This window comes from Sturnira hondurensis, unplaced genomic scaffold (assembly GCF_014824575.4).
Source record: "Sturnira hondurensis isolate 20B ecotype Veracruz unplaced genomic scaffold, ASM1482457v3 Scaffold0018525, whole genome shotgun sequence".
Classification (NCBI taxonomy): Eukaryota; Metazoa; Chordata; class Mammalia; order Chiroptera; family Phyllostomidae; genus Sturnira; species Sturnira hondurensis.
In genome coordinates, this window is record NW_028091156.1 from 4,062,363 (window position 1) to 4,082,691 (window position 20,329).

The following is a 20,329-nucleotide window of genomic DNA, read 5'->3' on the forward strand; positions in this document are numbered from 1 at the left end:
AACAATGCATCGACTTGTCCAAACACCTTCCAAGGAGGCGGGACAGTGGAACAGCAGAAGGAGCACGGACTTTGGCAGAGCCCGGTTCAGCCCCTCAGGGTGTGCCTGCAGGCTGCCTTCTCCCACTTCTTCCTGTGAAAGTGTGGGGGCTGGGCTGATACCTGCCTCAGCAGGCCAAGTTGGAGGTGATGCGCTGCGCATAAAGCCAGCCCGGTGGAGTCTGACAGCTGCTCTGTCAGGCAGGCTCCTGCCCCACAGGCTCTCCTCTCAGCTCCAGCCCCTGGTGACTCCCCCGTTTTAGGCGCTGTGCTTCCACCAAACCGATTCCGTGCACGTCCCGGCCCCAGCGCACCAGCTCCTTAACGTGGAGCACGTTTCACCTTTGCATCCCCCCTGCTTCATGTGACGCCTGTAGAACAAAGGCGTAAATGCATTCTGGCTCCAGATTTAACCAGTTTCACACTGGAGTGTTAGGGTGGTCCCTCCCTCCGCTTCTGCTAAGGTGCTAAGGTGCTGAGGCGGACTTGGGGTGAGGCCCTGGCCTCATCTGGCGCTCCCCACGCCCTGCTACGCACCCAGGACTCGCCCTCACCCACTCCTCGGCCTGTCTCATCCTGCATGATGATGAGGTGACAGTCACGCAGCAGGAGGGCAGACCATCATTAAAGCCCCAGTGCCAAGGTCCTGGCCAACCCCAGCAGAGCCTCACCTGCACCTCCGGGGAGGGTGGCCCTGCCCCTCCCCCACTGATGCCCCAACCGAGGGGAGTGGAGCAGAGAAAGGAGAGGCTGAGGCATCGGCTAGCACGGGTCTCCTGTAATGCGTTCAGGAAGCAGCAGAGCTGTTGAAAGAGTTGCTTTAGATTGTCCAAAGTGAAAGAAACCCAGAGATCTAGCCACGACCACTGACGTGTGGGCAGTGGCCGTCGAGCCCGTGGAACAAACACGTGCTTGGCAGCAGGAGTGTGGTGGGTTTTCTCTCCCTTTCCATCTCGGAGTAGCCTCGTTAAACAAGCCATGAGCATGGTCGAGAGTCTGGTTCCAGAGCCACACGGTCTGAATTTCAGGTCCTGGCTCTGCAATTCACTAGGCAGTTACTTGACCTAAGCCTCAGTCTTCTCATCTGCAAAATGGGGATATCAGTAGTACTGTTGACATATGTTGAGAACACATATTCAAAAGGTGGTGAACAGAAGCATGCTCCATGCATGGCCAGTTTTCAGTCTGCCACACTCTGGTTACCCGAACACTCCGAATGAGGTGGGCAGGGTCTAGGAGTGAGCCTCTGAGGATGAGCCCCCCGGACCAGAACCAGTGAAGGGACAATTCACGCAGAGCCACCAGGTGATTCCTTAGGATGAACGCCGGTGCTTTGGAGGTTCTGGCCCAGCCTGCCTCCTGCCCTGACTCCTGGGTCTCTCTTTGGAAAAGTCACGGCCAGTGGCAGTGGCAGAAGGGATGCAGAGTTGGCAGACGCGAGGGAGCTGGGCTGGTCAGGAGACGGGCCAGCAGGCTGGATCCTCCATCCAGGCCAGAAGTGGTGCGTACCTAGGAACGTCTGCCCCGTGCACCCTGCAAGTAATGAGTAGGGTTCCGAGAGCTGGGCCGCCAGGAGACTGAGGATCTGTGTCTGCCTGGCAGCTGTAGGCGCTGCTACAGTCCCCCACAGGGCCTGGTGGGGACACACAGTCCACTGCCCGCCTAGCACTGAATCCACAGGCCCCTGCCCTGATCTTTCTTCCTGACCGGCCCTGTATAGCTGAATCGGAAAGTTGATTCTCTTGTAAACTTGGTGTTACGATCGCTTTAAGGCAATGGTTTCTTTAAGCAATAGTTCCCAGATACCAGGAAGTTCCCCAGGCAGGAGGAGCAGAAAGGGAGGGGAGAGTCCTCCGAGGAGGTGATCAGGTCTGCTGAGCAGGCCTGCCGGTCCTTCTGAGGACAAGGGTTACACTCCCCCAGCCAATGACTGGAACAGGAATTTGGTAACTGCTCCTGTGAAGGATGTCTGAGGGCTGGTGTTGTGTAAACGGCTTTTTTTTTTTTGATACTGTGTATTATTTTGCAAACAGTTCACGTTACACTGAATTTGCCAAAGTGACACTGCAGGTCCCCAGGCCTGCCGGCCTGCCAGCCAGGACGCTGGCCACCTGCCATCGGACCACAGCCAGTTTCCACTGCAGTGAGATGACACACGACTCTCCATCAGTCGTTGGGCTGCTTCTAACCTGAAAAAGGGAGTTGGTGCTGGACACAATTGGATCCATAAAGTACTTTATTGGTAAGGCCATGCAGGATTCAGCAGTATCTACTTCAGGTCCCACGCACAAGAGTAAAAATTAAAAATGAGTAATGCAGCTTGCAGTGAAAGACATATCCAGGCATTTTTTTCATTTCCTTTTTTTCTGGGGAAATTTTAAAGCTCACCCAGCACCCTGATTAGCATTTAATATAAAGACAGTAAAGTACAAAAATGTGATAAATACTATTTATTTTTGAGTAATTGCTCAAGTTATTAGCTGTTTTAATAAAGTACAACTTTATAGTGGAAATAATATACGAGAAGTAGCTTTGTAAAAGCTTTTTGAATGATATGCTTACAAGATGCCGGACAGCCTCCTGGACAGTGAGGACACAGCAGCCACGCTCCCGTGAGGAAGGCGGAGCGCACACAGCCACGCTGGCCGTGGCCAGCCGGACGGCTTCCTGGTGCCTCGGGAGCTCGTACTGGGAAACCGTACAAGGAGAGCGTCTAAACACCTCTGGCCTTCGCTGAACAATGCCAGAATCCCACCTTGTTGGCTGCTGTGAAGTGTCAGGGAGGAGTTCCTTCGATCGTGACGACACTTAGTCCAGTTCCACCTTGCCTTTCTGATGCCTCTTCATTCTCGAATAGGGACTGATTGTGTCATCCATCACAAAGTCATACAGGACTTTTATCCAGGAATTGTAGTGAGGCAGGTGGTCGTAGTACTCAGGTGCTATCTTCCTCACCTGGAAGGGAGAAAACAAGGGGGGGGGGTGAAGAAGGGGGGTTCGCCGAGCCCCACGGAAGAGGACAGACAGGTGCTGGACACCAAGAAACCAGAAGGCCTTTCTTCCTCTTTACCTCTCAGCCAACCAATCAGTGAAGCAGCTTCAGGGATTTTAAATAAAAAGCAGCTTGCATTCGACCCCCTGCGAATACTGACACTTTCCTATCAAGTTCTGAGGGACTACAAATAAACTTTGATTCTTGGAATCTTTCACAACAGATACTTGTCTTTTTTCAAGCACACGCTGCATGGCCGGCGTTGTCAGATACAAAGGTAACAGCTGACCCTGCCATCAAGAAACCCGCAAATACCAGCAGATCATTGAGGTATGCTACTTAGAAATGCAGCATCTGCCCTGGCTGCTGTGGCTCAGTGGATGGAGTGCTGGCCTCTGAACTGGAAGGTCACCAGTTCAATTCCCAGTCAAGGCACATGCCTGGGTTGTGGCCCGGGTTCCCAGCTGAGGGTGTGGGAGAAGCAATCACAGATGGATATGTCCCTCTTTTTCTCCTCACTCCCCGACTCTCTAAAAATAGATAAATAAAATCTTTTAAAAAAAGAAAACAAAATTAAGCATCTATCAAGTGCGCAAATCTCCATCCCAAGTTGAAAATGTCTTTTAAAAATGACCACTGCCCGTGTGGCCAGGAAGCACCATTAATTAGTGCTGAGTGATAACCACAGTTCTGTGGCTTCATGGAAATGTAAAAAAACTACCTTAGTGAATCCCAGAAGAAAACAAAAGGGCAGAATCCAAGAAGGCGAAAACAGACAGCAGGAAAAAGAAAGGAACAATGCTGACATTGAAATTCCTCCTTCAGTTTGGGAAATGTAATATTTCCTGGTTGTGGAGAACCCGATGAATGTACCACTCTCAAGGGACAATGAATCAAACAGAGCTTTCCACATATTCTCAGTCAGAAGAAAGAGTGATGTGATACCTTTGGGTCACAGTCCTTCAAGACCAAGGATGATCGACAGACCGCACACATACAAATGAACCTGGGCCCTAATCCACACTGAAGCGAATCAAAGCCAGTAGCAACCAGTGTATTTTAACAGCTAGAAGACATAGGGGATACTATCGTTCCGAAAACGGGAAAAAACGGAACAAGGTAATTCTTCATCTAGCTCCTTGGTACGAACTCCCTGATAGAAAAAGCCAGAGAGAGGAGACTGCGGAAGGCTGAGGGTGTTCTGCTGGTTCAGCTGAGGACCACAGAGGCAGCGTGAGATGGCGGGGGACGGAGACACACTGATGAACCAGGGGCCTGAGGTCCAGTAACACCCGAACCGAACCAAGTTTTCAGTTTGGGGGTCGTTCAAGAAAATGAAAAGTGTGTGGTTTACGGCAGAAAAGACTGTCTTGTTCAAGGGCGACCAGCTTTCTGCACAGCCTTTGAAAAATAAGTAAAAACGTACTTCCCCAGGTGGGGAGGAGGCAGTGGCCACAAGCCAGCGCACGGGCAGGTGACCCCAGCATCGCGTCCACCAGTTTCACAGTCACCCTCAGAGTGCTGTGTGGTGCCTCCCCATTTTATTTGGAAAATGTAAAACCTACAGGAAAGCTGAAGGGACAGCAGAGCACACACCCACACGCCCCTGTGACTAGCACTGTGACTGTCACAGTCCCTCTCTGGGTTTGGTGTGAACCACACACGCACCTGGCTTTGTCTGCCAAACCCTTTGAAGGTGAGCTGCGGCCCTGCTCCGCCCCTGCATAATCAGCCTGCACCTCCTGAGGACAGGGCCACCCCCCCTCCCACCGTGGTCATGGTGCCGGCATCGTCCCCGAGAAATTTCACACCGACGTTCTCCAGTGCGCAGTCCAGACTTTCCAGAGTTTCCCTACTGACCCGGTGTCCTGGCTGGGGGCTTCTTTCCTCAACCGGGAATTCTATCAATAACCAGATGTTACCTTTTTAAACAGTCAACACTTAAAAACTTATGGGGAGACCTATAAAATTTGATTGGATGGAGATAATAGCATAAAATATCTGGCTATGGTCCCCTCTTATATCTGGTTTTTAAAAAACCAGAAAAAGCTATTATTACATTTCATACATCCATGCTTAGAGTTACGGAAACATTTTGATAATGGAACTGTGAAAACTACCCACTTTGAGGATGAAGTCTAAGTCTAGTAAGAGAATTCAGCACAAAGATCTCTGAAGGTAGGAAGGTGGTCCTTCTGGAGGGGATAAAAGGATGAGGGTCAAGGTCCTTCCATCTCCTCCACAAACGACACTGAACGCCTCGCGGGACGCCGGCAGCACAGGAAACTGCGCTCCCTGGCTGTGCGTGCAGCTCCCACCACACCCCCACCCCCACGTCCCGGTCAGGCCCACGCGGCTTCACAGTGACGAAGGCCGGGTGGACGGCTGCCAACCTCACCGAGGGGTTTCCTCCCCCACCCCCGAACCGCTTCCCAAGGTCGCAGACCCTGTAGACCCCCACACTTCTTCTATACCCCGAGTGTTACTACCGCTCGGCTTCGGGATCCAGGAGCGAACTCTGTACTCAAGGCTGGCAGACTCAGGCCTTACACTCTCGTTTTCTTTGAGGAGAAGCTCCTAAGATACACTAGGTCCCTTTTCAAACAGGCAAGTTGAGGCCAACCCTAACCACAGAGCCAGCAGCGACCAGAGGATGTGTCAAATGCCTTACTCACCAGCGGGAGGCTCTTCCCAGGAATGTTGGGGAAGTCATGGTGCTCGTTGTGGTAGCCCACGTTGAAGGTGAGTAGGTTCAGAGGCCCGTAATACGAGTAGGTTTCGTGTCCCTTTAAGAACATGTAATGTTCAGCTATAAAATGTCCAGAGATGGGATGCAAACCTAGACCAAGTAATGAGGCGGCCAACATGTAGACCAAAGACTTAATGCCCAACACGTAGTACACGAGCGCGTCAAATGTGAGCTGGACCAGAGTATTGATAACTTCCAGGTGAGTAACTGGTTTGGGGTTGATGAACAGAGGGCGAAAAGCATAAAAGAGAGGCTGAAGAATAACCCATATAAACTTCCTGAAAGGGGTACAGAAGAACCAGCCTTCGAAATCGGTCGGAATGTCCACGTCGATGCCGTCCCCTCCGAGGTAGCGATGGTGATCCATGTGGTACCTCTTAAAGGAAATGGAGTATGGGACGCCGATAGGAAGGTTAGCAAACATCCCAAACCAGCGGTTCCACATGGCTCTGCAGTGGCCAAAGGCGCTGTTGTGAGAAACTTCATGAATGGCCAGCGTCATCGAGTGGTTAATGCAGCTGCCGAAGGCGTATGCCCAAAACAGGACCCATTTCCAGTCCAGGTCCTTTACTAAGTAAAATGCGACCAGCTGGGTGAGAACCATCATGATGATGATCCATATCAGGTTGGGGTCCGCCTTCATCAAGGACTTTATCTCTGGATACTTTGCTGTAAAGAAAACAAACAAAATCACGAACCGGGAAAAGTACATACTTCCACAGTAATAATTAAATCAACATCAGTTAAATTAGCACATTAATCTTTTCCAAATCATTACATGCCCTCTGCGAGACTTTATCTCCTCCAAGAGTAGAGTCTAATAGCAGCATTTTTAATTTTTATTTTTTATGTTTTATTAATTATGCTATTACAGATGTCCCATTTGCCCCCTTCACTCCCCTCCGCCCTGCACACCCCCTCCCACCCACATTCCCCGCCTTCAGTTCATGTCCATGGGTCATACACATAAGTTCTTTGGCTTCTACATTTCCTATACTATTCTTACCCTCCCCCTGTCCATTTTCTACCTACCATTTATGCTACTTATTCTCTGTACCTTTCCCCCGCCCTCGCTCCCCTGCTGATAACTCTCCATGTGATCTCCATCTCTGTGATTCTGTTCCTGTTCTAGTTGTTTGCTTAGTTTGTTTTTGTTTTAGTTTCGGTTGTTAATAACTGAGTTTGTTGTCATTTTACTGCTCATATTTTTTATCTTTCTTAGATAAGTCCCTTTAACATTTCATATAATATGGGCTTGGTGATGATAAATTGTTTTAACTTGACCTTATCTGCACTTTATCTGCCCTTCCATTCTAAATGATAACTTTGTAGGTGCTTGCCTTTCATGACTTTGAATACTTCTTTCCAGCCCCTTCTTAATAGCAAGATTATTAAATACCATGTCACAACAAACTGAGAACTTATGTAGGAAAATATTGGCCTCAAATGTAGACTCTCCGTGTTAACAGAATACAGCCACAAATGAGTCAAGATTCCATGTTTTCCAATTCCCTTTTCACCCATAACAATTTTCTTTCTTTTTTTGTTTCTTTCTTTCCTTCTTTCTCTCTTTTTTAAAGATTTTACTCATTTATCTTTAGAGGGGAAGGGAAGAAGAGAGGGAGAGAAACATCAATATATGGTTGCCTCTCCTGTGTCCCCCGCTGGGAACTGGCCTGCAACCCAGGCATGTGCCCTGACTGGGAATCGAACCGCAATCATTTAGTTCATAGGCCTGTGCTCAATCCACTGAGCTACACCAGCCAGGGCACAATTCTTTTTTAAATATATTTTATTGATTATGCCATTACAGATGTCCCATTTTCCCACCTTCACTCCCCTCTGCCCTGCACACCCCTCCCACCCACAATCCCCCCCTTGAAGTTCATGTCCATGGGTCATACACATAAGTTCTTTGGCTTCTACATTTCCTTTACTATTCTTACCCTCCCCCTGCCTATTTTCTACCTACCATTTACGCTCCTTATTCTCTGTACGTTTTTCCCCCTCTCCCCCACCCGCCACTCCCCTGTTGATAACCTTCCATGGGATCTCCATTTCTGTGGTTCTGTTCCTGTTATAGTTGTTTGCTTAATTTGCTTTTGTTTTAGGTGTGGTTGTTAATAATTGTGAGTTTGCTGTCCTTTCACTGTTCATATTTTTTATCTTTTTCTTAGATAAATCCCTTTAACATTTCATATAATAAGGGCTTGGTGATGATGAACTCCTTCAACTTGACCTCTCACCCATAACAATTCTTTATAAAGCTTTTAAAATCATAGTCTGGTGAATCTGTTCTGTGTCTGACAATATACTTCATACTTAGGAGAGTGTCCCCTAAGGGTAACGGCAGACTCTTCCCTGCACCCTACCATCCAGAGAGCGTGTCTTTGCTTTTACATGTACTGTAAACCCATGTTGGGGCCAGGAAGGCCAAAGTTCCGAAGGAGGGCCTTTTTTGGGGACAAGTCATTCAGAATGTTCTTGAAAAGATAAGGGAAAAGAGGAGCTTTATCCTCTTCTATCTAGTGAAATGAAGAATTCAATAAAAGCTTAAAATGCAACACAGGGAGTTACTTAAATACAGTTTTATATAAAGAAATAAAGGCAGTGTTAGTTTAAGGTTCAGGGTGAATAACTCTTTTAGTTTCTTTCTCCTTTTCTGTCTCCAATCTCTAATCTCCAATCTTTGTTGGTATCAGTTCATCTTATCTCATGTTAATAATTTTGTAGGCAGTAGACAAAAAAAAAGAGTAATCCTAGAGGCCCAGAAGTGAATTAGAGTAAAACTAATTTTCCTGGTGTAAGTGATGGGTTCAAATAAGCCATTCATTAAAATATAAACATTTTAGAAGCAATTCACCAAGGGGAGAATAACAACTTCAGTTTATTGGTGTATAAGTAATAATTCTTTTATACTAAAATGTGTTATCTCTGTTTAGACAGAGCTCCAGAATTTTCACTTTATATAAAACAATTAAATTGACAAAAGGATAGAAAACAACAGACGTTTTGTAGGCACTCTAAAATCATGAAACCTTAGCCCTGGCTGGTGTAGCTCAGTGGATTGAGCTCGGACCTGCGAACCAGACGATCGAGGTTCGATTCCCAGTCAGGGCACATGCCTGGGTTGCAGGCCAGTTCCTAGCAGGGGCCAGTTCCCAGCGGGGGAGGCACGAGAAGCAACCATACATTGATGTTTCTCCCTCCGTTCCCCTCTAAAAGATAAATAAATAAAATATTTTAAAAAAAATAAATAAATAAAATAAAATAAAATAAAATCATGAAACCTTGCCTTCCAGTCAAGATGGCGGTATAGGGAGACATGGCTCGCCTCTTTGCACAATCACATCAAAATTACAACTGAAATAGGGAACAATCATTCAGAACCATCAGAAATGGAGTTGAATGGAAGTCTAACAACTAGGCCATGCTTCACAACTTTCTTAATCCTCTCACACAAGCAGCAGCTGGCCTCAGTGACCGCCCCCCCCCCCCCGCCCCCTGCCCCCAGCACTAGCAGCAGCCAACCTAGACTCACAGCTCAGCTTTGCATGGGAATCTCCAAGCCCAGCACAAGTAGCAGCCATCTCAGATCGCTTTATAGCTCAGGCAGGGTGCTCCGCACAAAACACAGGTGGGAACTAACCTTGGCCCGCACCACCTTGGAAACCCCAGGACCAGCAAACTCAGTGAACGGCTACAGACCACGCTGGAGCATCACCACCCTGTCCCTGCACAGCTGAGCCTCCATGGAAGGTGGAGATTGGCAGTCAATGGTCACAGCCAGTCCTTGTAGCTGACTGGCCTGGGTGAATCCCTCCCATGGATCCGCCGACAGCAACCAAGACTCAACCACAAGAGGAAGGTGTATTCAGGCCATGCAAAGGGTGTACCTTGAGTATTTAGCTTGGATTATAGGGAGGCTGTGCCACTGGACCCTACAGGACACCTACTACATTAGGCCACACTACCAAGACATGGAGTCAAAGCAGCTCTGTGTAATACATAGAATCAAACACAGGGAGGCTGCCTAAAGGAGAAGACATAGAAACATGGCCCAAATGAAAGAACAGTTCAAAACTCCAAAAAAGAGCTAAACTAAGTGGAGATAAGCAATTTATCAGATGCAGAGTTCAAAACACTGGCTATAAAGATGCTCAAGGAACTTAGTGAGGACCTCAACAGCATAAAAAAGATCAAGTCAGAAACAAAGGATACACGAACTGAAATAAAGAATAATTTACAGGGAAACATCAGTAGAGCGGGTGAAGCCAAGAATCAAATCAATGATTTGGACATAAGGAACCAAAAAACAACCAGTCAGAATAATAAGAAGAAAAAAAGAATTAAAAAAAATTAAGGATAGTATAAGCAGCCTCTGGGACAACTTCAGGAAGTCCAACATTCACATCATAGGGGTGCCAGAAGGAGAAAAGAGCAAGAAATTGGAAATTTATTTGAAAAAGTCATGAAAGAAAACTTCCCTGATTTGGTGAAGGAAATAGATTTGCAAGTCCAGGAAGCACAGAAGATGCTTGCTATTCCCACACAAGATGGATACAAAGAGGCCCACGCCAAGGCACATCATAAGTAAAATGTCAAAGGTTAAAGATAAAGAGAGAATCTTAAATGCAGCAAGAGAATTTAGTTACCTATAGGGGAGTTCCCACAAGACTTTCAGCTGATTTCCCAAAATAAACTTTGTAGGCTAGAGGGGATTAGCAAGAAATATTCAAAGTCATGAAAAGCAGGGACCTACAGCCAAGATTGTTTTTTTTTTAAAAGATTTTATTTATTTATTTACCTTTAGAGGCGAAGGAGAGGAGGAGAGAAACATCAATGTGTGGTTGCCTTTTGTGCGTCCCCTGCTGGGAGGTAGCCTGCAGGGAACTGGCCTGCAACCCAGGCATGTGCCCTGACTGGGAATCGAACCGCGATCCTGTGGTTTGCAGGCCTGTGCTCAATCCACTGAGCTACACCAGCCAGGGCCAGCCAAGATTGTTATACCCAGCGAAGCTATCACTTAGAATCAAAGAGTAAATAAAGAGCTTCCCAGATAAGAAAACACTAAAGAAGTTCATCATCACCAAACCATTATTATATGAAATGTTAAAGGGACTTATTTAAGAAAAAGACGAAAACTGTGAACAATAAAATGGCAAAACAAAAAACATGTCTATCAACAACTGAATCTAAAAAACAAACCAAGCAAACAAGAACACAAGATCATGGATATAGAGAGTGTCTGGATGGTTGCCAGATGGGAAGCGGGTGGTGGAGGAAATAGGTGAAGAGGTGAGGGGATTAAGAAGTACAAATAGGTAGTTACAGAATAGCCATGGGGAGGTGAAGTCCAGGATGGGAAATGGAGTAGCCAAAGAACGTATTCACATGACCCACAGAGATGAACGGTGGTGGGGAGATTGCCCGAGGGAGTGGGGGTACCTCAGTGGAGGGGGACAAAGGGGGAAAATCAGGACAACTGTAATAGCATAATCAGTAAAATATAATTTAAAAAATAAAATCATGAAACTTATAACTCTTCTCTCAGACAGACAAATCCAGTTGCTCCAAGTAGTTCTGTACCAAATTTCTGCAGAGTGCAATATATAAAAATCAACACTACAAGGGTGCCAACATGAGTAAATGGGGCATGAATGATCTTTTCAACAAACGGTGCTGGAACAATGGTTACCCGCATGGTTAACAATTTTGCATGGTTATTTTGCATGGTTATCCGCATGCAAAATAATAATGTTGGATCTCTTCCTTACATTATACACAAAAATTAACATAGGCCTAAATACAAGGGAACTATAAAACTCATAACAAAACAGATAACATAACTCCTAACAAAACTCGTAACAAAACAAAGTTATATAACTGTCTAACCACTATGTTGTCCACCTCAAAATAATAGAATGTTCAACATCAATAGAAAAATTTTTTCAAAGGAAAGAGGAAATCTTTGTAAAGACTATACCAAAAGCATAAGTAAGGACAAGGGAAAACAACTGATAAACTGGACTGCCTCAGAAACTTTTATGTTGCAGACGACACCACCAATAAAGTGAAAAGACAGCCCTGGCTGGCGTAGCTCAGTGGACTGAGCACAGGCCTGCGAACCAGAGGATCGCGGTTCGATTCCCAGTCAGAGCACATGCCTGGGTTGCAGGCCAGTTCCCTGCAGGCCAACTCCCAGCAGGGGAAGCACGAAAGGCAACCATACATGGATGTCTCTCTCCCTCTCTCCTTCCCTTCTAAAGATTAAAAAAAAAAAAGTGAAAAGGCAACCCACAGAACAGGAGGAAGTGTGTGCAAATTATCTACCTTGTAAGTGACTTATATATAGAATATATAAAGAACTCTTAAGAGTCTTACGATCACTAATCCAATTGAAAATGGAGAGAGAATCCAGACAGACATTTTTCCAAAGCAGACACACAAATGGCCAATAAGTGTTGATACATGCAAGATACTCAACACTGTCAGTCGTTAGGAAAACACAAACCGAAACCAAAATGAGATACCGCTTCACACCCACGGCAAAGGCTGCATGTAAGACCAAAGACCGGCAACAACAAGGATGTGGGGGAACCGGAACGAGGCACACGCATAGCTGGTGACCATCTAAAATGATGCAGCCGGTTTCTCAAAATGTTAAACATAAAGTTAGCTACCTTCCAGAAATAAAAACATTCATCCGTACAGTAACTTGTTATACGGACATTCACAGCGGCACTGTTCACAGTAGTCAAAAGGTGAAAACCACCCAAAAGCCTAACGAATGATGGACAGATGCACTGTGGTATATCCATACAGTGGAATGCTATTCAGCCGCCAAAACAATGGAGAACTTATACACGCTGGAGTGAACCTTGGAAATGGTAAGCCCAGGGAAAGCAGTCAGTCACCAAAGACCATGGGGTGACCTTGTATGATTTTCATGTTGAAGAAGGGTCCAGAATGAGTGAATCTACAGACACAGAAAGGAGGTTCGTGGCTGCCTAGTTAGTACTGGGGGTTGAAAGTTGGGGCCAGGGCCTGCTAATGAGTGTAGAGTTTCTTTGGGGGTGACAGTGAAGTCGTATAAATTAGATTGAAATGATCACTAGAGAAGGCTGAGTACACTAAAACACTGAATTGTACACTTTAAATGGGTGAATTTTATAGTTTGTGAATTCTATCTTCAAGCTGTTAGAAAAATACTATTTTTTTTTTTAAAAAAGGAACTCTTCCTGTGATGTAGTATTTGACCCATAAGTAATGGTCTAATCCTAAACCATCACAAATTCACACAGATGCCTTTGAATGTTGCTTTATTTAATGTAACTCTACGTGTAAATTTAGTGTTCAGACGCTGGTTGTTAAACACCATACTGGTGTTCCCTCATGCTTCTCTCCCCGCCCCCAAACCTGGCACATTTCAAAAATATCTCTTAACATGGACGGTTAAAGTACACAGATCTCCAGATTCTTATCTGTAGTGCTACTCCACCCCTGAGATGGAACACAGAGCAGTATTTACCCCTGATGGGGAGATAATCAAATACATTTTCATTGAGAAATATGTAGTCATTTTAACATAAGAAATATGTTTTCACTTCAAAAGTGAAATGGTTCAGTAATAAGCGGGTGGGGAAAAATGGCTGTGTTGAGATAAGCACCAATAAGCACCTTTTTTACTTCCTTGATTTTCTGAATATTAAACAGCTAATATCCAGTATTCAGGAGGTGGTTTTCACAGTGTGGGCGCCTCATTATTCTTAGGCAACATGCTGATAAGGCATATCTCTTATGTGTGACTTGCAAAATACACCTTAATTAAAAATAAAAAGAGAGCATTCAAGAACCAAAGTCTCTTAAAAGGCTACCTTTAATAGCAACTGTAAAGGTTCAAGCTCCCAATTTCATGACTGTTTTTGAAAATTCATTTCAAAGGGATCCACTAACTCCTTTCTGTAAAAACATGAAATTCTAACTTTAAATCCCCCAGCAAAAATCAGGGGTTTGCTTTTTGTTGTCACTGGGCAAATAGATGCCAAGAAGAAAAACTAGGGAAATACCAGGTATGAGCAAAAATTCCTCTAATTCCACCCCCTCTTTTAGTTTTCTGATGTTTGAAGTAGTAAGTAAATAGGCTAAAAGCATCTGGTTTGGAGGAAGTCTAACCCAGACCTGGAATCCCCCTAACATTTACCTGTTCACTGCTGGCTGTGTTTAAGAGAGCGATAACACCCAGTAGTTATTGGGAGGATTAGTCTGGGTGATGTTGGTGAAACACAGTGCCTAGCGTATCATGAAGCCCCAGTGAGAGAAGGGAATTCTCAATATAATACAAAAGTTCCAAACAGCTGAGCAGCTTACACCTCTGATGACTAGGCCTCGTTTTCCTGAAGTAAATGGCCCTAGATTAGCAAACTGGGGACCAGCAGGCTGATTTTGGCACGTCTTCCATACTTCAGTCTTTCCCTGCACAGAACTGAGATGGATGGAAAATACCTGTGAATCTTGCCCTTCCCGTGCCTCAAGCGAGTTGTGAGGGTCAATGAGAAAACATGGGTCAGCGCACAGGAGGCGTCCCATCCGTGAAGTCCCAGGCCCTCCTCGGAGACAGGGCGGCCGCCGCCCTAACCTTGATGGCGGGCGAATGGACCCGCGATACTCCGGGGCCACGCCCTGCCCCGCACACACGCGCTGCCTGGCTTCGCCGCGGCCCATTGTGGGGAAGAGGCGCAGGCAGAAACGGCGCCCATCGGGGCACTGGAATTGCAAAATGAGAGGATCCACCCAAGGGTGGCGTAGACAGAGGATCGGACCCCTTGTCTCAACCAGATGCCTGCGCCTCCCGGAGGAAGGGAAGCATCCGCGCAGCAGGGCGAGCACGCGGGAACCTCCCCCGGCCCCAACCCTCGCCCGCCTTCCCAGTGGGCCCGGCGGCGGTGGGAGGAGGAGAGGGCCGGCTGGTAACTGGCCTGGGGCGCCCGGGGGCGCACAGGGCCTACGTGGGCAGAGCGCGCCCGGGCGGTGAGAGGCCGCGCACGCATATAACGGGGCGCGGGCTCGGACCTCACCTAGGATCTCCTTTCGCCGAGTGGCGTGGGGCTCGTCGGTGTAGACCCACTCGAAGTCTTCCCGCGAAACGCGGCTCCCCATGGCGGCGGCGGCGGCTCGCGGACCCGTTCCCGGCCCGGCTCCTTGGAGGGGGAGGCGGCGGCGGCAGCAGCCAGCTAGTGTCAGCGCGCTGCTGGCCGTGGAGAGCTGACGGGGAATGGGGCGGGGTCTCGAGGCCCCGCCCCGCCACCTGGCCCCGCCCCCGCCGAGGAGCGTGAACGGCGTGCGCGACGCTCGTGGGCCCCTGCACGGGGCTGCGATTCCGCGACTGGTGATGCGGCGTTCTGAGTTCTGTGACTCCGCCACCCTGTGGGGAGCCGAGCTTCTGCGAGTCCCGTCCCCTCCGGCCTGTGCCGCCCGCGCCCGGGGAAAAAGGTGGATAAGGAAGGAAATCCGGCTCCGTTTTAGCGCTTTGGAGAAGGCCGGTGCTCGGCCACGAGGATCCTTGGTCATTATTAGTAAGCGACAAAGTGTCAACGCCCCAAGTTTTAATGGTGAAAAGGAAACGCTTCATTGAACCCCAAAAGGCTGCCTCCTGGAAATAATGCCTCAGGAAAAAATGTGGAGTGTGAGGCCAAAACGGGAGGGAAAAATGATAAGGAATGTGCTCTCGCCTGAATAATTCTACTGTAACCGTTTGTCGTACCAGATGATTGCCCCACTTGACATGGGTCGCAGAAGTCATCTGAAGCACAGCCTCTTCCGGAGGGAGGAAACATTTTGTTTCGAAATGAGTTACCACTTCTCTATTAAAAAGGACTCACTGAAGTTACGAAAAGGAAGAGAAACAGCCATAGTGCACCTCCTAGTAAAACGCACATACGGACCCAAAACCCGATCAAAACCTTGGGTCCACCGCTCATGTGAAGGACTAGGAAGTCGGCAGGGGAGAATGTTCAACTACGCAGCACAGGTGCATCAGCAAGATCTGACGGTGGGAACCTCTAGGTTCTTTAATAAATAAAATGCAATGGGGGAAACAAGAAAAGGGGAAACCTATAGATTAAAAGATGCTTAAACGACCTATCGGTCAATTGCAACGTACTGACCTTTTAATGGATTCCAATGGTCAAAGTTTTTTTGTAAAACTCGACAGGAGATCATTCAAATACTGCTTGGATATGTGGCAGTATGAAGAAATTATTGTTCATTTCTTTAGTGTAACAGTACTGTGGTTATGGTTTTCTTTAAAGTCCATATCTTTTAGAGATTCATACCAGGGGTATAAATCTCACAAACCAATACATTATGGTACAGTCAGCCCTCAGTAACCTCACTGGTCCTGGGCCCACTTTGGATGCTGTGTATCAAGTGCCTTACATAACATGGTGCAGTAGTTGCTCGTAGCCTACATAAGCCTCCTATATACTTTAATCTCTAGATTACTTATGATACCCAATACAATCCACTATAATTAGTCCATGTACTGTATTGTTTAAGGAATAATCACAAGAGAAAAATGTCCATGTTCAGTCAGTGTAGATGCAACCACCATAGGCCTGGCAACATAGCTTTTTTCCCCCCAAGTATTTTTAATCCTTGGTTGAATCCGCAGGTGCAGAACCTGCGGATACGGAGGGCTGACTGTACATGCATTTCACCATACATGTGATACTATACCACCAGTCAAAAAAAAAAAAGAGGAAGTTCTTTGTGTTGATATGAATTGATTTCCAAGATGTACTATTAAATGCAAAACATCAGGTTTGGGAGCAGTGTATGTCTAATATATGATTCCTTGGATATGCATAACATATATTTCAAAAGACACCCAAAATGATTACATTGTAGGACAGTAAGTGGGAGTCTAAGGGAATGTGGGTTTGGACATTCTAAAGAGAAGGATTGCGTGCGTGTGGGCCTGCGAACCAAAGGATCTCGGTTTGATTCCCAGTGAGGGCACATGCCTGGGTTGCAGGCCAGTTCCTGGCAGGGGACACACAAGAAGCAACCATACATTGATATTTTTCCCCTTCTCTTTCCCTCTAAAGATAAATAAATAAAATATTTTAAAAAATGAACCGAAGGAAAAAGACTTTGGCTCCAGCATGGTTGTGAAGATTGACAAATAGTTTGATTACACATACACATATTTCTTTAGTTAAGACTTCTAAATGTTCTTAATGCCTTATCTAGCTTTCACATCTTCTCCTTACTCTTGCCAGGTGATTTGTCTTCAGGCAATCCTACCAGTTATTCTAGAAAGACACTAGCCAGCCCACTGTGAAATGCCCAGGTGAGTCCCAGCAGTTCCTGATGCCATGAGGAAATTGCAGGTGAGGTCGTTTTCAGATCATACTTTTGCAATCAAGGTGTCCTTCCACACCAATTTTTCATTTTCCATGTGTTTGATCACTGGATGGGCAATCCACTGTGAATACTGTTTTGGTAATGACATAGTTAAGTTCTAGTAATGGTGTTGAAAGCCCGTGGGTAGCTTTGCTAACTTTAAATCACAGAACAGTAATTATAAAAGGCATTCTTTATTTACTTCCAACACACCTTAATCATAATGATAACAGCAACTTTATGTCATCTAGTCCTTGGCACCAAATAAAAGACAACTCTTCTCACCAGTAGTTAATTGCCAATAAATATCTTGTCTTATTTTAAAATGTGTTACTTAATTAGAAAACTAGCACATATAAATGGGCAGAACAGTCCCCATGTGTGTCTGGAACTAAAGCTGACAGTGTGTTGGGAGGAAAACCACACCTTCCCTGTTCCATCCTCTGCTCTGCTGGCCTCACTCAGTGTATCTGGTGCTGCCCAGTTGGGGAGCATCGTACACACTCGACCTGTCTCCCCTGGACTCCTGCAGCCTTGCTCAACTCATTTGCTTGTCCTCATTTTTTTAGTGGGTTCTTCAGGATTTTTCATATACAAGATCATGTCATCTGTCAATGAGAGAGTTTTACCTTTTCCTCGCTGGTCTGGATGCCTTTTATTTCATCTGCCTAACTATTGCCGCTCTGATTAAAACTTCCTAAGACTCATTAGGGATTCTCAAGGAACCCCTAATAGCCACAAACAATCCTGAAAAAGAACAACATTTCCAGATTTCTACATTTACTACAAAGCATCCTGACCAATGCGGCTCAGTTGGTTGGGTGCCATCCAGAAAGGAGAAAGGTCTCCAGTTCAGGCACACGTCTGGGTTGTAGGGCTGGTTCCTGGTTGGAACATGTCTGAGAGGCAACCAAGAGATGTTTCTCCCTCTTTTTCTCCCTCTCTTCTCCTCTCTCTAAAAATAAAAAAAATATTTTTTAAAAACCTACTACAAAGCTACGGTGATCAAAACAGCATGGTACTGCCATAAAAACAAACATAGACTAATAGAATACAACAGAGAGTCCAGATGTAAACCCTTGGGTATTTGGTCAGTGAATCTTGACAAGCATGCCGAGAGCATTTAATGGGGAAAACATTCTTTTCAATAAATGGTACCGGGGAACTGGACCCTTACCTAAGACAATACACAAAAACTAACTCAAAATGGATCCATGACCTAACTGTAAAATCTAAAACTTCTAGGAAAGCATAGGCAAAATCTGCATGACTTTGGAACTTGGCAATGATTTCTTGGGTAACAAAAGAAAAAAAACCAGACAAATTGGGCTTTATGAAAGTGAAAATATTGCGTGGATCCAAAGACATTATTGAGTTAAAGAGCCACCCGCAGACTGGGAGTAAATATTTGCAAATGAGATGTCTTACAAAGAATTAAGATCCAGAACGTATGTGAATCTTCCAAATATCATCCCACTTTTGACTTTTAACTCCATTCTGTTGGGGTCACCAAACACACTTTGTCTGCCTGAAACCCTTTTAAGTTTTCTGAGAATTACTATATGGCCTAAAATGGGGTGTATCATAGGTGTGGTTCCATGTGCACTTGAAAAGAAGGTGTGTTCTGTTGTTGTGTAGAATGTTCTACAGATGCTCTTTTTAGGTCGAGAGAGTATATGGTGTTATCAAGTCTTCTGTTCCCTTGTGTATCATCTGTCCGTCTTCTATTCATCACTGAAATGGGGCATCGAAGGCCCCAGCTGTTACTGCTGAATCCGTTTGTTCTGCTTCATACATTCTGGGATTCTGTTCTTAGGTGCCTAAGCTGTGAAGGAGGCCTAAGGAGAGTTTGGTGGCCCAGAGCTGCCATTTCCAAGCTGTGTTGCCTGTGCAATTCACAGTTACCCCAGTAATAAAAAAGGTGTTACCTTCAGTCATCTCCAAGGTCTCTTTTTGTTCTAGGATTCTAAGAGATGTCAAAAACTAAGGTCGAGTGAAAGTAAATTCCTCCAGGAAGCTAGAAGGCCTGTAAAAGTACACAGACTGTTTTATGTGGCTTAAAAAGAAACTAATATGCAGCCCTGGCTAGTGTGGCTCAGTGGCTTGAGTGCCGGCCTGTGAACCAAAAGGTTGTGATTCAATTTCTGGTTGGGGCACATGCCTGGGTTGTAGGCCAGGTCCCCGGCCAGGAGTACGAGAGAGGCAGCCAACGGGTGTCTCTCTCACACACTGATGTTTCTCTCCCTCTCTTTCTCTCTCCCTTCCCGTCTCTCAAAATAAATAAATAAAATCATTTTTAAAAAGAAAATAATATGTACGTTTTCAAAGCACAGTAAACGATTCACAAATATGTGTGTTTGTGTGTGTATATATAGATATATACATACAAGACCTGTCCAGAATGTATCCAGCCACGTACTATGAGAAGTAGAGATATTTACTGAAGAAGACATAAGAAACACTGTACATAGGACAATAACGCCTCAGTCCCCTTCAAAGTAGGACCTTGGGACCTCCCACAGGTCTCCCAATCACCATCATCCACCCCATCATATTTTCCAAAATCTCATCCATGGTCTGAAATCTTCCCTTTCTGGGAAAAGCCAGAAGTCTCAGGGCCCCACATCTGGGCTGTAGGGGGTGCTGAGTCACCTGGGTGATTTGATATTTCACCAAAAACTCTGCACAAATAGTAATGCACGAGCAGGCGCGTGGTTGTGATGAAGCTGCCAGCCACCAGCTGCCCGTAGCTGCAGCCTTCTGAGTCATCCGAATGGTTTCCACAGAGGAACGTTCAGGCTTTAACGCAAGATTAGATGCAGATTTGTTGCTCTATTCACTCAGTCATTTTGAATGTGACGGCCACACAGGACACATACTCAGTGTCTACTGCCCTCGGGGACTGGGACAGTGAAGTCATCATTGTTCATGCATGCACATTCCAGTCCACTGTCCTTGGCTGCTGGGTTAGTCGCACACACTGTTCTCATTATATTAACAATGTCTGGACTTTTTCCAGACAAACCTCGTATGAGGCATGGACTGAATGTATTTTCTTAGTCCCCAATTTAAGATGGATTATTATGCACTCATGTGCATAATAATCCACCTCTGTTTCTTTGGTGTCATGTGTATATTTCTATG

At 46.0% G+C, this 20,329-nt stretch overlaps 1 protein-coding gene and 1 long non-coding RNA gene across 2 annotated transcripts in view; one reads left to right on the forward strand and one right to left on the reverse strand.

The window, feature by feature from the left end:
* Positions 1–2,358: 2,358 nt before the first annotated feature.
* DEGS1 (delta 4-desaturase, sphingolipid 1) lies at positions 2,359–15,031 on the reverse strand. The gene is made up of 3 exons (XM_037069523.1): positions 14,857–15,031; positions 5,706–6,448; positions 2,359–2,993 (listed from the first exon to the last, which is right to left on the reverse strand). Exons 1-3 carry the CDS (start codon positions 14,936–14,938, stop codon positions 2,847–2,849), a joined length of 972 nt encoding a protein of 323 aa, XP_036925418.1. The 5' UTR covers positions 14,939–15,031; the 3' UTR covers positions 2,359–2,846.
* A 76-nt stretch (positions 15,032–15,107) lies between these two features.
* Positions 15,108–20,329, forward strand: part of LOC119003265 (uncharacterized) — a 31,373-nt gene continuing 26,151 nt past the window's right edge. Inside the window, exons 1-2 of the long non-coding RNA XR_005069918.1 lie at positions 15,108–15,354; positions 17,062–17,132. This is a non-coding gene — a long non-coding RNA (uncharacterized LOC119003265). The remainder of the gene's footprint in view (positions 15,355–17,061; positions 17,133–20,329) is intronic.

What these genes read in the sequence shown, in the direction of transcription:
- DEGS1 (XM_037069523.1), bottom strand. Translation starts at nt 14,938, where the DNA reads ATGGGGAGCCGCGTTTCGCGGGAAGACTTCGAGTGGGTCTACACCGAC. An exon ending in TCGGCGAAAGGAGATCCTAG is followed by an intron (nt 6,449 to 14,856) that starts GTGAGGTCCGAG and finishes TTTTCTTTACAG; the next exon opens with CAAAGTATCCAGAGATAAAG. An exon ending in CTGGGAAGAGCCTCCCGCTG is followed by an intron (nt 2,994 to 5,705) that starts GTGAGTAAGGCA and finishes TCTCCCTTCCAG; the next exon opens with GTGAGGAAGATAGCACCTGA.